Here is an 18,848-nt window from a genome sequence, read left to right as displayed (position 1 = left end):
CCAGCCCCCCTAATCATTATTTGTGAACGCAGCCTTACATAGAATGGGTGAGAGGTTGGAACTGATCATTACAATGTTGGAAGGGATGTCAAAATGGGAAATGTGTAAATTTTAAGCTTCAGAAGACTTAGGAGTAGACCATTTGATATTGGGGGCTGAACGATTGACTTTTAAGCATTTTTGTTCAACTGTTCAAATTCTGTCACCTTTGTTTTTTCACTTCCCCTCTCAAAGGATTTTTTTCTCATATGCACATAAATGCCGATATCCCTGTTCTTTTTGTTGTCTTTTTGTCAAGATATTTTTTACACGATATGACAAAATCCGGAAAGAGCACCATATTAGCATGGAACTATACCTAGGCAAACATCTGCTGCAGAAGGCTGGAAAGTTGGAAATGAGAATACAAGCAACCTTTACTACATCAACATTAGATAGGGGACTTAAAAACGAAGTCATCGTGGACTGAATCTGTGAAAATCCTGCTACCACTACAGTGATTAAATTTGTTCTTGGCAGTAAAGCCACTAAAAGTATATGGTACAAACCCGCTAAGGATTTGAAAGACTGCACTTTGCATAAAGAGAGTGGAAATATATACTCTGACACAAATTCCAATTATTCTGGGGGAGGTTAGAAGGGAGTGTCCCCCTTCTGCCTGATACATAAAATTTTAAATATTATACACATTAAAATAGAGTGATTTTGTGGCAATATGATACACAGTTTTCATGAAGATTAAAAATTGTATTGACACAAAATGATTTCCTATATTATAATAACAGAGACTTGGTGAATATCCCAGCAGGAAAAAATTATATTTGATGCAGCAGCTTAAATAAGGAAACTTTTTTCTGAGCACTAATTGTTAATGCCAAGAAATCAAATTCAGTTTCTGCATATTATGCCACAGAAGTGCTCAGGATTTCTGTTTCAAAGTTTATGTGATACATCGGTTCAAATTCAAGAGGAAAATAAAAGGGCTATTCATTTTAGAATGCAACTTCTATTTCCAAAGTAACAGGTGTATCCTAAACATACTTTGAAAGACAAAAAAAATCATTATATGACTGAGCGCCAAAGTCAATTTTTGTAGACCTTATAAAATATACCTCAATCAATTTTCGTCAGATTTTTGCAAAAATTTTTATGAAAAACTGTGGCCCATGAAATGTTGTGTCCATTTGGTCAAAAATTAAAAAAAAAATACAGAAAAGTTCATAAAAATTGGTAAAACGTTGCACTAAAATTTTGGTGGGAAATAATACAGCACTGAAAAGTAGGTCTATAGAAGGCACTCGTGTGCCCGTGTCTATAACCCTTATCAAATTGCATTACAAATGTTGTGCTTAAACTTACTTAATTTTGCTAAACAACACAAGTGGGGTGATTAAAGGTAAAAATTTTACAAACTCAGTTGCAAACTTCAACAAACACGGGATAGAGCTTTAATTCGTTAGAAATTGGAAAAAGAGGAATTTCGGAAATATTCAATATTTGGGGTGAGTGTGGGAAGCACTTTATGTACAACACATGCTTTTATTGACAACAATGGGTATTAGATGTCCGATGCAAAACAGGTTGAATTGAGTTTTCCAGATATTTTAACAACTATCAAGTGAAACTGTAGAATTCTACGCACCACAACAAAATAATACTACATATACATGTGTCAAATTGAAAAAAACAAGCTATATGTAAATGAAAGATTTTATCATTATTGATTTTTTTAAAACCAATTACACTGCAGCCATGTAGAATTTTTTTTTAATCTTCCCGACCCCCAGGATATCAAATGGTCCACCCCTAATAATCTTAACCAGTGTAGCATGTATTAAGACGGTTTCTTTTTAGATTACTACACTGTTTCATGAAATTTCTAGATATGTCACAGAGGAGAATTATATTTCTTTTGAAAAGCAGCCGCAAGTCTGAATTGTTTCTTTCACTTTATAACTGGTTTTGTTTTTTTGGTATTGTTGTGAGGTCCATTTCAAAAGGTTCGCCCAAATAAAGTGTCATGGCTCATTTCCCATCCTATCTCCTTGATCTCAGTAGATGTATTTGTGATTATTATGTACTATGTATTTGTATTTTGCAACTCACCCAGGCAAGTACATTTTCATTATTTTTATACACAACAATTCTGACTTTCTGCAATTTAATACAAACTTTTAGCAAGAGACTCCACCGCTGTAATAAATACTGGGTGGTGTGCCGTCACCGTTTATGTATATGTGTGTAATGCCACAGTTTAATACAACCATTGACCATATATCAAAGTACAATACACAACCACAGCTGGGTGGAGGGACTGTCGGACACAGCCAAACTGCCACAGTAGACCACAAGAATCATGCACAAGAACTGGCACAAGATTGCTAGTACGCCACCAACGATCAGAATATAAATTCCCGTGAAATTCTGCTACGGAAATCCCGCAGATGGGGTTCCGCCATATTGGATACTGAGAGGGTCATCGTCATTTGTAAATATTACAGGTAAGGAGGAAATTTCTACGCTATGTCAGTCAGCGTCAAAAATGAATTACTGTACCGCTCTATTAGGATAAAATCTCAAATTTTAAAATATATGTAGGTTGTATTATATCTTATCTGAGTCGACTTTTAATGAAATTACTGGTGGATTTTCGGAGAGGCCGTTCTACGCCTTGACCCCCATTCATCGGAAAGAAGTCATGTGACAAGAAATCAGCTTCGAGAATGAAACTACCAATGTCTGTTATTACCGTAAATTTAACGTATGAGAGATACGCCGCCCGTTTGAAATCATTGACGCTGTACTAATTTGACAGTTTTACCTGTATTATTAGTTTGACACCCGATGACGTTTCGTTTGCCGGGTGTGTTCACGGTGATCCTCCCACAGCCGTCTCTCGCAGGCGGTGTGTAGCCGGGCGGTTCAGGAAAAAATCTTGCTTTTTGCACAAGTGAACATATTTAAAGTGATACTGTGTGTAACACCATTGTACCCTCTTATTACATACTGCTCACGCAGTGTAGATCGTCGACTTTGGACTTGGTCCGCCATTTCCTGATTCTCATATTCCAATGACATCATTGGTATTATAGGGGGCGGGGTGTCCACTCTATCTCTTGTAGCAATAGAACAACCTGAGTTCCTCGGTAAACAAAACCACTGGAACAAAAGGGGAGAGAGGGAAATGTAGTACGGTATAGTATATGTTATACGTTAAAGTTGTGGCTCATACAGAAACAAAATTTGTGTGTACCACACAACCGAAATGAATGAATGAATGAATGAACACGTCGTTTTCTCATGACAAGGCCGGAGAGAGGCAAAAGTTGCTGTGTATGGTGTCAAATCCACTCTAAATTTTTTGGTACAAATTTTCCAAATTACAATGTTATTTGGCATGATTAAGTGTTTCACACAGACATTTTATTGTCAAATTTACTTCACACTCAAAACAAAAAGTGATTGCTGGGTGGTGATGTTTATCTTCATGAAAATATCTCTTCAACCAGACATTTTAACTTTGTGAATGATACATAGAAGATATGTGAATAATGTTAACAATGAGAAAAGAGAATTTACCCAGATAGGACTTAGGACTCAAATGTGCATTCTCTGAAAACATCCGATACCAGATACCTACAAACCCACCCAACAGATTGGTAGGGAATATGAAAATGTTAGCATTCCATTCAGATAACCTTTCATATTTTATAAATGCTTGTTGTGTAACCCATGTGAACAAATCATAACACCTCCCTACCCAAGGATCTAAGGATGCTACTGGACTGACACAAATCTCAAACCGCTAGAATCAGATTAGAAACAAACATTCTAGCTACCATCACCGAGAGTGAACATTTTTCATTGACCCAGGTGATTTTAGGAGAGTGGCAAGACACTTAACTGTCAACATTACTAACAATCTACAAGGGAGCAATCATGTTATAAAATAAGTCAGTTGTACATTTAATTCTCTTACCAGGGCAGACAAGAACAGATGAAGCCTAGAATTCTCCAAAATTTCAAATCTGCTGCCAAAATTTCAAATCTGCTGTCACTTTGATAAATAATATTTCCAAGACCCTCACAAACAACCTCTAAGGTTTATCTTCTTGTACAGTAATAATCCAGCAAAACAATCTACGATAGAATGTGCATTTACAAGTCTCTCAAGTAAAGGAAATTGTGAGAAATATGGACTGCCCACTATGTCTGGTTTTCACTACTGTGTAAAACAAATGCACTAATGTTTCATGCAAATTGATTTAGTTTCACAACTCCATAAGTGATGCTGTAGTACTGACTTTCTGCTGGATGTAGTTGCGTATAAACTATAATTAATCAACAGGAATGTGGCTATTTTGTGTATTCTTGGTGTATCAACAAATGGTGACCTAGAATGGTAGATCAGGTACTCCTGGCAGAGCTAACCATCCCTCTTATGGGGGAGTATCAAACTACTATGATCCTAAATTTTAGTGATATATAAATGTTTGCCAGATTTTGTGTCATTGAGGGACATTTATTAATTACAAGTAACTTTCACTTCCATGTGTAGAACATAAACATTTTGTACGTAGATTGATACAACTCTGTATGTATAAGGAAAGAAACATGACCTGATATATATATATATATATATATATATATATATATATATATATATATACATACCTGCATACATACAAATGTCACATCCAGATAGGGCATGAGTGGAATGTCATCATATCAGTTAAATTCATCATGTGTAGTTTTGAATGTAGTGTTTGACAAACAGCATTATTCTGAATCTATGGTCTCTGTATCTTGTCAAACTCATGGCAATATGACACTTTTAGTATTTGTCAGTCAGACCCACCCACCATGTCCTCAAGGCACTCTAATCCTGTAATCACGGAATTCCACCGTGTGGGTGCATCAGAACCACTGACAAATCAATGCCATTCATTTGTTTTGTTCATGTGTCTATTGTTGTAGTATTCATGAAGCGGTTTATTGAATGTTTCTGTAAGTTAAGGGTGTATTGAAATCTGCCACAGAATGATTTTTCAAACCCATAATCTGATTCAGAAGTAGGGTGTTGATAAATGATACTTGTGAATACAATCCGATCCAACTGAGTATACCCACTTGTCCTGTAGAGTGATCAGAATCCAGGAATTGACACCATTACAGTGTGAGTCAGTCTCTGTATAAGTTACTGTGTGTTGCTAAATAGATTGGAATGTATGTCACATGGTCACCTCATTGGTTTAATTTGTAAATGGTACCCATGGCAGATGTGAACAGTTATTGTCTGGACACGCATGTATAGCAAAGTTACACTATCCCTTGATTTCCTTGTGTTATGACTGGACTGATTAACACACTGATTTAGAAGATAAATTTGTTTAGCTTTCCGAGTGCTGATAGTTGTCTTATCCATGTGCACTACAGATAGCATAATAATAGGCAGCGGTATTTGAATTATTGTTGGTTAGAGAATAGCAAACTTGTCAGTCATACTTTGTTATGTAGGTCTTTGTCTTTACACATGGTAGAGGGCTGTGTACTGAGGTAGATATTTATCGGCGCCAACATGGCCAGAGTGCAGTAACAACAGTGCACTAGTGTTGTTCCTAGTACTTTTTTCGTTGTAAACAAAATTCTTGTCAAAACCAAAATGATGATAATTATGTTGATTCAGCAGGTCAAGAAAGGTGACAGTAATGTTAGTCACTGTGTTATGGAATGCCATCTAATATTTTGCCATATCATGCAGCTAGAGAAAAGGCCATTATTTTCTTATTAACATTATATTCCTCAATGGAATATTCGACCACTGTCTGTGTTTACAATGTGTCATAAAAGATCCTTTTCACCATGATTTATCCACAATTTGAAAGGGACTGGGTTAGATGTATCCAAGGCATTGTAATGACTGAATTTTCCATGCAATTCTATGCCACTCACAGGAAGCAACCTTGCCACTGAAAAAGCCATAGCTAGTACCAAGCTGAGATAGCTTAACCCATTGACCCTGATGGTTTTCCTAGCTCTGTTGTTTTCAAGAAGTTTGGTTGGATGTTTACAGAGGAAATGTTGGGTTTTTGACACAGAAAAATCAATGTTTTTTTATCTATGCTCCAACAAAATTTATCCAAGAAACACTCCAATTTCATAAAATACAATAGAATGAAAAGTCAACCACTTGACTATGACATGAATGTAAGATTCAGATGTTCATCTCCACAATTCAGCATTAAAAAAATTACGGAACTTCTACATTTTCTGGTGTCAGGTTTCTCTGGTCCTAAAGTTTTCATGATTGTTCTCAACCCTGTAACCCAGTTCAGAAGTAAAAATTCACAAGTTGAAAAACAGTAGGGCTAATGTGTGGGCCAAAAAGTATTTTCATTGAAATACTATAGATCTGTGTGATGAGGATCTGTTGATTAGAACAGACGGTAGATCCTAATCTATCTTCAAACACCTCGCTGGCCATTTTGTGGACAGAATTTGTTGCATTTTGTCTTGTTTTACACCTGTATCTATTGCCTCAGCATAAGGTTGAGCTGTGCCCTTGATGTCAAATTTTATAGCTTTCAGCTAAATATTGGTACTGACAATATCATTATTCCTCTTGTCATAATTTTTGAAATGCCTTTTCTCTTGTCTCTTGCAAATTTCCGTTTTCAATGGTAATGATAGAACAGTGAGGTCAAGTGAGATTGAAGTTCAATGAAAGTGAATTGTTTCACACATATTGACAGTTAGTTATTCAAAATTAGATACAAAATAAAAGACCAAGGGATAGGCATTAACTTGATCAATCATGTAAATGTAATTGAACCAGCAGAAGATAGAGCTGTAACTTCATGGAATATTTCATGTACTCACAGCTACAGTCCCCCCACCCCCCAGGGGTATGCTCCAGAAAAACCAATTATCTCACTAACTACAACTTTTCATGTGGTCTGTCAAATACAATAATGAAATAAACAATAATAATAATAACAATGATAATAATAATAATTATACCGTCTTTTTATGAAAATTAGAGAGAAAAAATTTGAAAATGCAAGGTGTTCGGGACTTTGATCTTTGATGTGTGAGGTGTTGTTAGGTGAAAACAATACTAGTAATGGATGGACATTGTCAAAATTGGTATTAAATTTTCTTATGTCTTTTTTGCAGACTCTAAAGAGGCAAGATGGCTGCCGGACCATATAATTATTCATATATTTTTAAATATATTATAATTGGAGATATGGGAGTTGGAAAGTCATGCCTGTTACACCAATTTACAGAAAAGAAATGTAAGTGGGAATGTGATGTTCACAACTCATGTTGAAAGTTATGCGCATGAATAATGAGGAGTCAAATTCATTTTTGAGCGGCTAACTTAAAAAAATTAATAGTTTCACTATGCATATGTTAGTAATGTATTTGCCACTAACCATGTACATCTCAAGGGATGTGATGTGGGCGTTGTTAAATAAATGGGTTGTTTTGTGGCTTCTGTTTTTCAAGCTGTGCTCACTGGATGGTTGACTGGCTTCTATGTATTGTGCAGACCAATAATGACAACACAATAATAGAGAGAATATTGCGTGAAAAGACAATGTCATGATTAAATATTCAGAACAACATAATTAATTGCATTTGTGATGAAAGCAAAGTGATTAGAACGCATGTCGGTCATCATGAATGGAATGTAATCAGGCGACAGCATTACTGCACAAATATAATTTCATCTTCATCACCATGATATATAATTCTCTTCTGTTTCTCTGGATGTCATTGTATTTTATTATGTACCCCTCTGTCCACAGTTATGGCAGACTGCCCCCATACTATTGGAGTAGAATTTGGCACACGAATCATAGAAGTCTCAGGACAGAAAATCAAACTCCAAATCTGGGACACTGCAGGACAGGAAAGGTTTAGGTAAGTAGGGAAAAATACCATAAAAGATCAGTGTCATTTCCCAAAATATATGTTCACATCTTCAAAAAATAATTCTCTGGATTTGCTGTATTTTACTTTGAGTTCACGAAGTTACCTATGCATCGTGAACTTTATAACTCCAATGTTCTATACAAGTACATGCAATGGGAGGTATTAGTACAGAGGATTCACCATTCTGTCATCTTTATTATACAGTATGTGTATGTTTGTGTATGGCACTGTTCGATCAGGAAATGGAGTACAATAGCGTGATAATTATTTATCTATTGTGGCATAACCATACCACACAGAACCACAATTGAAATTCTCAGGTGCCTTGCATGGCCCTCTTATGGAAAGTATTTATAAAAAATACAAATGAGTGAAATAAATCATTATTCTCCATTCACAAGGCGTTTCTGAACAGCTGTTGTGATGCCTTTTGTAAAATGCAGTCAATAAATAAATGATCCCGCAATTTTGCTTCTGGCAACGCATGCATGACAGCTTCCCTAGCTGTGTAAACGCTGGACTGCAGAGTCGCCTATTCACTGAGGAAATATAAGTCAGATTTGGCTAACTGCCTGCATGTGAACATTCTTTAATTTCATCTTTTTCCATCGACAGGGCGGTGACGCGTAGTTATTACAGGGGAGCCGCAGGAGCGTTAATGGTTTACGACATCACTAGGAGAAGTACATATAATCATTTAAGTAGTTGGCTCACAGATGCAAGGAATTTAACCAATCCAAACACAGTGAGTACACCACTTTCCTCATCAAATCTTTGATCTTTGTTGGAGAATTTCGTCTTCAGGGCTTTCTTTTTTTGTGATGTTCAGAGTATTCTCCCCTCTGAGTGGAAACATACATTTATCCAATTATTGTGAAAATAAATTCCAAACAGTGTAAAAATTACAACCTCTTTATCAGATTTATCTTGAAGAATTTTCCTGTTTACATTTGAGAACGGAGACGATGGTAGTGTTATCAGTATTTGGAAGTGTAAGGAACTTGACAGAAGTAAACATGGATTGGAGTGTGTAATTCCACTCATAAGAACACCACTTTGTACAGAATTCTCAAAATTTGAAACACATTTGTGGGCAATTTGCTTGATGGTGCTTTTGATATCTTTCAATTAAACTCTATTTCTATCAAAAAATAGATACTTCCCCAGTAAAAAATTGATATTTCCCAATTAAACTTTTATTAACATGATTCAAATTAATATCTCTGTGTTGGCTAGGGGGAAAGTCTAGCCATTAGTGAGAGGAAAAAATTCAGCCTGTGGCTATTTCTGAGAATAATGCAGTTTGTGGCAATCATCATGTGTGGCAGACTGTATCCAGACATGTGTGAATGTGCCACTTCTGTTCTCTGATGTTGGAATTTGACATTAGCTGAGTCAACAAATTACTGGGAAATCAAATATCAACCCAAGGCCGGAACTAACATACCACAGCATCACAGATACATAAGCTACATTGATTCAGACACACATGGTGTGTGTGCATGTCAAGGTCTCGCCCAGGAGAAGGATGATAGTCTGCTAATCCATAAAGTGTGGTAGTTCCATCATGTCTTAACCAGTTGCCATGTGCCCTGCCCTATCGTGTTAGAAAACTTTTTTCCTATTGTTTGCCACTTTTGATAATTTCAGTTGGTAATTTTGTACCAGGGCTTATCAACAAATGTAACACAGCGTTGGTAATTTTCATTGAGGACGTTTCAGTTTTACTTGAAAGTTGAGGATATTGGTCATGTGACTTTGCAACATGTCCGCTGACTGGTCATCACAGTGACCTCAGTGAACTCAGTTGCACTCCAGATAAAAAGATTAAATACTTGTCATTTGTCATTCAGTAGCTCTCTCAAGTAGCAGTCTTCAAGCTGTGTAATGAATGTAGTACTTGTTTCATTTTATACACAATATTTCAATTCTACTTAATCACTAAGTTCTGTGTCATACAAACAGGCTGTACATCCCTACAGTTGGTGTTGTCCGAACTCCATACCAGCAGTAGCTTTTGAATGAATTTTGTATTTACAGTACCGCTATGGCACTGTGTAGTTAGCAAATATTGAGTATCTGGAGTTTCAATGGTAGACAAGCATACATGAGGCATAATTAACCAGGCAAAGTGGTTAGAATTGAAATATATTTGGGCACAGGTGTCAAGGAAATAAAATACAAAAAATTCAGCCCATGTGATTTTCCCTTGACATTCTATGTATATCTCTTTATGATTTTGAAACTGAGAGGTCAGTATTTATTTTGTCTGGTGAAAAGACCGCCATACAGTGTTATATTTCATAAACTCTTGTAATTTGCTTATCCTTGAATGACATGCTGACACATCCATTAGTCATCTTTTTGATATGTATTTTTTCTGTATTTAATGGTCACTGTTGAAAAAATATATTCATTCTGTAATATTTTTCTTTGACAAAGTAACGACACAGAATATGAAATATGTAAAGTTGTCACACTGATGTTAGGTGTGTTGTTTGTTGAAAAGTGTTTTCATTCAGAAATGTGATTTTGACAAAATATTGACTCATTATGTAAGTTTACTACAAAGTCTATAGTGTTAATACACTTGACTGTATGGTTTGTGTTACCAAGCTGGACTTCCAGCGTAATTGATTCATGTGATCAATTTCAAAAGAAAGTGCTTTAATACGTGGCCAAGTTCAACATCATGGGGCACCTGTCTATACACAAGCCACCTCTAAAATATTGCTAATGTAAGGTTGAAGCAGTAGAATTATAGAAAGTCAGAATTTGTTGATCCAAAATAATTGCCATTATTTAAACTACTGGTTGGGAATTCAATGGAATAATATCAAACAAACAAATTCATAGAAGAAAGACTGCATGCAAAATTTGGAGTTCTGTTCAGAGAAACTTGCACTGTTTATCAAATATCTTGACATAATATACCTGTACTGTTATCACAACATCTTCCTGTAGATTTTCAAAATATATTTGAAACCTGACCTAGACCTACTTTGTGACAATAACACTGTACAATTATACGTTGATATGATGTGTTGGCAAGTTGAACTTCCTGGGCATAGAGTAAAATTGCAAGTATAGTTGACATACCAGTAAGAACAAAAATATAAATTGTTGAAAACATCCAGCAAAAGAGTTGCAATTACTGTACCCTTACATAAAAAATTGGACTTGCTAGATGTACTGTCATACATTTATAATTTCTTTGCCACAGGTTATATTTTTGATTGGCAATAAATCTGACCTGGAGGCCCAGAGGGATGTCACGTATGAAGAAGCGAAACAATTTGCAGATGAAAATGGTCTAATGTTTTTGGAAGCTAGTGCGAAAACGTAAGTAAATGAAAGTGTGCCCAAAGTTCCTGATGACTCATTGATGTAACAGTACAAAATGGACAGTTGCTACAAGTGCTTTGTGATTTCATATTTCATGAGTTTTAAGGAGGAGAACCCTAGTTTTCATTATTCATCATGTACAATAACAGTGAACATCTCCTGTGGTCACTAGAGGCACAATGGTTGGATGGCAAGCATATTTTTGCAAATAAAGCTCACATTTAGAATAAAAAAAAATCTGTTGTGAAGGGGTTTCTAGTACGCCTTGAGCAAGTACATTCCCCCAACAACAATTTGTAAAGTGTGTTATACAGTGTTCCAAGGCTGAAGTAATAAAATAATCTACTGTCCACCATGCACAATTTGATAGCTTTCAAAGCAGGCGATTTAGCAACGGCTGTGACAGCAACTTACTTCAGGACCAAATTTAAATATAAAACTCAAAGAATAAGGCATATAGATGTCAATAAACTTGGTGACTTGACACCATAGTGAAAGTGTCTTAGGTTGGTCATGTTTTATATCATAAAAATACTGGGTTATCATAATAGGATTTTATGTATTGAGGTAACACTCATACTTTGTCAGCAACAACATATGTTAATTTAATATGGTTCTTCTCTTGTTTTGCTCTTTCAGCGGTGACAATGTTGAAGATGCGTTTTTGGAAACAGCGAGAAAAATTTACCAAAATATTCAAGACGGAAGGTGAGAATGCCCTGCACTCATTGATAACTTTACAGAATCTTCCTGTCAAGATGAATGGAAGTATTTCCTAATACCTGACATCAGTGTACTCTGCAAATCAAAAACTTTCTGGTCAATTGAGCCAGATCTGGGAATTTCTTTGATTTAACCCTATATATATATATATATATATATATATATATATATATATATATATATATATATATATATATATATATATATATATATATATATATATATATATATATTATATTTATTTATTTATTTATTTATTTATTTAAATGGGTTTAGTAATGAGATTGTAAGATGTGTGTATGACTCATTATATTCAAACTCTGAAACGATGAAGTTATGGAATAAGCTTCTTTTTGTATAACTTAACCAAACTCTGTATATTTATCACCAGATTTTCTTTCGCTGTTATATGGACAATGAGTCCAAAATTAAGTCTATAATAATAATTGATATATATATATATATATATATATATATATATATATATATATATATATATATATATATATATATATATTATATATATATATTATATATATATATATAGATAGATAGATAGATAGATAGATAGATAGATAGATAGATAGATATATATATATATATGCAAGTATTTAAGTATACGTATAAATGTCGTCGTGGGAAATTACGATGCTTGATGCTAAAAGCAGAGCGTTATAGATAATAAAAAAAGTACTTCAAGTACAAAGTAATAATATCTGTTACTTTAGTTTTATGCATCCTGCAATCTGTTACTTAAGTGACAGATATTATTGCTTTGTCCTTGAAGTAATTTGTGTAATTATTTATACACACACACACACACACACCCCATTGGCTTTTGCAGTGTTATGTCACTTTTATTTTAGCTGCAGTAGTTGCTGTTCAAGTCACTGCAAATCTCACACAGATAAAGGTTTTCTTTCTCAATGTACATCTGCCATATATATTCTCCATGTGTTTGCAAACACCACTGTTGGTAACACCTTGTGAATATTGTTGCTCATCATCACTACTATAATAAATAAATGAATGTTTCTGGCCTAATGTTACAGAAAAAACAAACCTCAGTACATTCTATCTACTATTTAAGTTGATCAGTCATGAAAAACTGTCAGTGTGCTGAGTGTTATTCTGTAATGCCAAGATTTTTTACTAATTTGATACGTTTTAAAGAGAAATATAATCCTAAGACAGGCACAGTCCACACACATGACATTGTTAGAGGGTTTGACTGCATCCAATGACAAATGTCTGTTTTTCTTCCTCTCCACAGCTTGGATCTCAATGCAGCAGAATCTGGAGTCCAACACAAGCCATCAGCACCTAGAGGCAATACACTTAACACAGATCAACAACAGAATAAAGAAGGCTGTGGCTGTTAACACCATCTTAGGTAGTCCACGAACACGTAGAGACCCCCTAGTCTATAGCTACGGACCAAATTATGCAAGCCAATACACTTTTCCATTTGTCCACTTTCAGGTTGAAACTAGGTTCCCTTACTTCATCACCAAGTGGCTCTCTTTTGTTTAATCAATGCAAGATTTCATGTCAAATGTAAGGGTTAGGGATGGGTAAACAGCCTGTAGTGTATATTATTGTGTAGTTATCTTTCTCTTTTTATGTATTTGGCACTGTTGCAGGATGTGCTATCTGTGTGCACTGCAAAGGTAAAAATAGATTCTGAATTCTTCAAATATATAAAGCTTCAATCAACACATTTTACTGGCAGAGCTTGATTTCACTGTTTCTGTCCCAGTGCTCTGTGTTTTGCTTCGTGAAATGGTACCTATGGTTACTATGAGGAATAATAGATGACAGGTTTTGAAATTTCACATTGTATGATCAGTGGGGAAAATTAAATTATGATGTGAAATTCTGTCATGCTGCGTATGATTCTCGTGAAGGTTTTTGTCATCATTTTCTGTCTGTTCAATTAATTGATCATTTGCATGTATTGTTGTCAGAAGTGACCTTTGACTTCCATATCTTTCAAGGTGAATGAGTCAGGTGCTTGTCATATGATGTATTCAAGCAGAAATGTATCACTTTATGTAATCCACATGTCAACCATTTCCATGCCTGGTAAATAGAATACAGCTTTACAGAGGAAATGTTTTTCCTTCTCTCCTTCGTCCCCCACGATGTGTTGATTTCACGTCATCTCAGACCCAGAGAAGCCATCTATCATGTGTGTCAGGATTGCACTGAAAATAAAACACTGGAGAAACGGTACCCTTTGGTAGTGCAGGGTAGGTCTTGTGTGATTCCAAAAGCAAGACCAACCTGGATACTGAAAATCTGCCTTCAGGAGCCCCATCTCCCACTCCATCTTTGCCCACCTGGATGTACTGAGAGTCAGTAAATATGAGAAGTCTTTGGGAATGAATGTTCCATCCAAGTGTGGGGAATCGACAGATGTGTTTGTGTACTATGATGATTTGGATAGAGCACTGTTTATGTAAGTCATCTATGTACCAATCTGCACACTTAGAAACAATACTCTGTAACTTTGTCAGACAGGTTTCTTTTATCTGCCAACTTTACACCTTTTCTTGTACCATTAATCATGTTTAAAGGTGATGAGCAATATGAAAAGTGACACTGTATTTCCAATTCTCCATATTGTTTGAAAACTTGTTTGCGATGATGGTAACTTTTCTAGCTTGCTGCATGTGTTTGTATTGACAAGGCAGACTGATATCACAAATCTGTCCTCTTAGTTACAAGCCGCTGTAAATTCAGTGTGTATTGCACATGAGATAAAGTCGGTGAATAACCAAGACAAGAAGGGAGCCATCTGGTGGCAGAGTGCATCCTTACTTTTGTCCTGAATAACTTGTGAGTGACTCTGTATCTTACAAAAGCTGAGATCAGTAGAACATAATTCCTCTTTGGCAAGCTCAGAAAAAGCTTCTAAACCTGTTTTAGCTTGATCAGATTGTATAGACAGTGTACTATTCACATTGATCCTGACAAGAAGTTTGAAAAAGTTGGAAATGGTCGTTCTTTGTCAAGCTTTCTTTCACATGACACTTTAAGTTTCTCTTATTCGTAATTGTCTCTTGCTGCTAAATCTTTATTTTTATTGTTGCGTGAATGTTTTCTCCTCTAATTATCCTAAGCCAAATATACTGTGTTGAGCCGAAGACAGGGGAGTTCTGTATATTTATATATATATATATTTTTGGTGAGAAGTTGAGAAGGATGTTACCTCAAAAATTACACATAATGTGCCATAGGAGGAGGGACTTGGCTAATGTAAAAGTGGATGCATGTTTGTAGCAGAAACATGGATGTTTGTTTTTGCCACGGTAATACTTTGTATGAAATTAATCATTGTAGACTTCTTAGGGTCTTTGTAAATTGTTTTCTGGTATTTTTAGAAACTGAGTCACAGTGTGTTGAGGGCGGTGTTTAAGTCATCGACTGTGCAGCTTTGTAGTAGATCTTGTTAGTGCCTGAGATTGGCAAAACCATATTTTTCAATGGTGTTACCTCTGGGTACTAGGTTGACAGAAAAATGTGCTGCCGTTTTTGCTTGAGTGAAGGTGTTATGTTAACATGCTCTTTGAGTGTTTGTTACCCCAACGAATGACTTTAATATTGCTGTAGAACCAGGTGCCCCTGTAAGAAAAGAAAAAAAGAGAAAGAAGAAAAAAAAATGTCAATGTTTACTTCAGTACAGTATATATTGACCTGACATCTGCAACAAAAATGAAAAGATGTGACAATGTATGGTAGACAGTGGTCAAAAAGCAGTGTATTGTGTGAATATGTACATGTGACCAGTCTGTGAAGTGGAGCGTTAATTTGCCACTCATGATCATCACCTTCAGAAGGCAATTTGTAAATAAGACTTCTGATCCTCAAACCTCTTTTAGTGTGTGTATGTACATAGCAATGTGGTATGGGATGACTCGTAGTCTTCCAGTGAATTCCATGTATTGACAGTCTTTGTCTAATTTCTGTAGTTACATAGACTTTCACACAAAGCAGCAGCAGCATGGTGTCATCTGTTTGATAGGTGAAGTTGACATTGTGCCTAGCAGCTAGCAAATATCACCGCATCCCGTGATAGGGTCAGGTTACTGAAAAGTGCAATGCTGGTAGTCCATGGCTATCATTTGATCAGTTTGACTTGAACTTTTGCATTGTTGTGTTTGCCAGGGGGATGCAGAAAAGCGACATTATTTTTCCACTTCAGAATGCTGCTATAGTTAGTTACCAGCCATGATCAGAAGCCAGCGTCCCCTGTCAATATTAGAGCAACATTAAAACTGAACGAACATAAAACAGCGTACAAGGAACTGCAATGCTTAACTTTTTTTGAGACCTTGATTTATATAATCATGAAATCACAGACAGTATTACTGAACTTGTCTCCACCACTGGGCTCACAAGAGTCAAATTATCTTGCTTTGCTGTGTTATTTATTACATGCCTCGAGGTGAATGCAAATCAGAGCACTGATTTGAATAGGAACATCCGGGATGTTAGCGGGCCGGTGAACGATGTACTGACCGGTTTCCATGGTTACCAGGGCCAGTGAAGCCTTTCGATGTTTTCAATGTCAAAGTAGACGCTTAACTCTAGATGCAGAATATCCGTGCGCGCACAGCTATTTTGACTTTCGTTAAAATTTGTTTAATGCTGGTTGATAATGGTAAAATTGTTTGAAAATGCCCTGCATGTAACTGAATGTCATATAGCATTAACTGTGAAGAGGCATGTAATAAAAATATTATTGCCTCGCAGCAGGAGACAATTTACCCTCCTTGCATCGGGCAAATTGTCCCCTGCTCTCGGGCACCTAAACCCATGTATTCAGGCTATAATATGTAATCTGTATGTACATACTTTAGTGTTGTTCCACTTGTTAACAGGAGCCATGTTTCTGTATTAGAATCAATTGTATAATTATGGACAGTATTGTATGTGTAATTGATATCATATCTGTCTATCTTACAGAACTATGAATGCCAAATTATTTATGTTGTTGTCTCACTTCTTTCCCTCTTTGCTGTACTGTTTCTGACACGACAAATGGAAAAGTGTTATTCTAAGATTCCGAACAAACAGGCTGATCATTGAGGAAGTCAGCTCAGTTTTGTTGATTTTAAAATTTCAAACCCATCTAGCTTGTTCTGTGGATCTCAACAATGTAGACTCTGGAAACAAGGGTGAAATGGGAAAAAAAAAGTGTCTGTATATGTTACCCACTTTTGAAGTGGTTTGAACCACAACAATGACAACGGAAGGATTATTCCACTTATAATAGGTACCAAAGGGTTATTTGCAGACAGGCAATGGGATGACCTCAGAACTACTCCCGCCTCATCCAAAGACATACTTTTCTCAGTTGGTCATAATATATGTATGAATCAGAGCGTTCTATTATTACTGAATATTCAAATTAATACTAAAAATACTCCTAGACCGTGTGAGTGAGCTCTCACAAGAGCCAACGTATCAGATGTATGTAAGCAAGCCAAAATATTTACCAATAGCAAAAACACATCAGTAAATGAACCATGTAAAATAGTTGTAGTTTTTTTCATTCCAACAAGTCATCCACATAAATTGTGCACAACATTTCCATCACATATTGTATGGCAGACAAAGAGAAAAACAAATAAGTAAGATTGTTGGTTTCTGTTTTCATTATAAAATACATTCATTCTGTGGGATTTTAGGTTTTCCTGAAAAATCTCAGATTTTAAATCACTGGAAAGAAAAGGGACTGGAACGTATATGAATTCTTTGAGTAATCTGATTTGTTATTTAATGGTATGGAAATGAAAACTGTAAGAGTTTTATTCGTGATGTGATGTTTTATCCCCGCGTATTTGATTAACTTATATCAATTTCCATCTCAGTTTTCTATTTTAGCTAGTGACCGGGGGAAAAAAACAGAGAATTTTGTTTCCTTTCATTTTACCAAGGTATAAGTTTCTCAGTACAGAATACACCTCTCAATATGAATTGCATAAAGTTGAATAGGATGCGTTTTCCGTTGTTCTGCGAGGATTTTGTCCGCATTTTGTTTTTACAGTTAAACTTGTATAGTATTTCCAGATTTTGTAAGCTTTGAAACCACCCCCCCCCCCACCCCTGACCTTTGCAAATAGGTAAAAAAAGCAACATCAGTGTCTGTAAAAACATTACAAAAAGTATGATATTCAAATAAAAAATGTAATTTATGTTTATGCTTGACATGTTGGTTAGTAGTTGGTTTGTGTGTGTGGATGTAAGTGTGGTGTTACAGTACAGTAGAATGCAACTCAGGGACAGATATGTGGACTCTCAAACTTTATCAATACTTCTTTGGTCTACCACTTTGTGGGGCCAGTTTTGAAGCTCATGCTGTAAATAAATTTTTCGCCAGCTATTTTCCTGAAAATTGAACACTAATTTTTCCCATAGAGGAGTTGCCGCCATTTTGAATTTAAAAGATTCTGTAGATGATGGATAATATGTCAATCTTGTGATAAATTTTGCATGGTCATGCCTGATTTTTATTTAATGATTTTAAATGGGAATAATGTAAAGTTTCCTTACCAAAAGTTTGAGCAAAAGTTTATGTCAATGTGTGTATCACCTTGACAATATCACATGGTGTTCCTGTCAAATGGTACATCCACTCAAAAACAATGGAACTGTACAAAAAGGTTCATGTTGAGGCTGTCCACCCAGAATTCCCTGTAAAACAAGTCCACACTCGCCTTTGATAACACTGAGTGTAGGCCAAACCATGGTAGTCATAGGGTTACATTGGTAAAACATGACATTTCTTGGAAACATTTGTGAAATGCCTGCAATGGTTTGGTCCAATTCTG

At 35.7% G+C, this 18,848-nt stretch overlaps 1 protein-coding gene across 1 annotated transcript; it reads left to right on the top strand.

Annotated features, from left to right (window-relative positions):
* The first annotated feature begins 2,390 nt into the window (after nucleotides 1-2,390).
* Nucleotides 2,391-18,225, top strand: LOC139152475 (ras-related protein Rab-14). The gene is made up of 7 exons (XM_070725626.1): nucleotides 2,391-2,501; nucleotides 7,177-7,298; nucleotides 7,815-7,929; nucleotides 8,557-8,686; nucleotides 11,165-11,283; nucleotides 11,926-11,994; nucleotides 13,283-18,225. Exons 2-7 carry the CDS (start codon nucleotides 7,193-7,195, stop codon nucleotides 13,389-13,391), a joined length of 648 nt encoding a protein of 215 aa, XP_070581727.1. The 5' UTR covers nucleotides 2,391-2,501; nucleotides 7,177-7,192; the 3' UTR covers nucleotides 13,392-18,225.
* Nucleotides 18,226-18,848: the final 623 nt, after the last annotated feature.

The sequence above is a fragment of the Ptychodera flava genome, chromosome 16, assembly GCF_041260155.1.
Source record: "Ptychodera flava strain L36383 chromosome 16, AS_Pfla_20210202, whole genome shotgun sequence".
Taxonomy (NCBI): domain Eukaryota; kingdom Metazoa; phylum Hemichordata; class Enteropneusta; family Ptychoderidae; genus Ptychodera; species Ptychodera flava.
The sequence above is the reverse complement of the archived record's forward strand: the minus strand, read 5'-3'. Positions and strand labels throughout refer to the sequence as shown.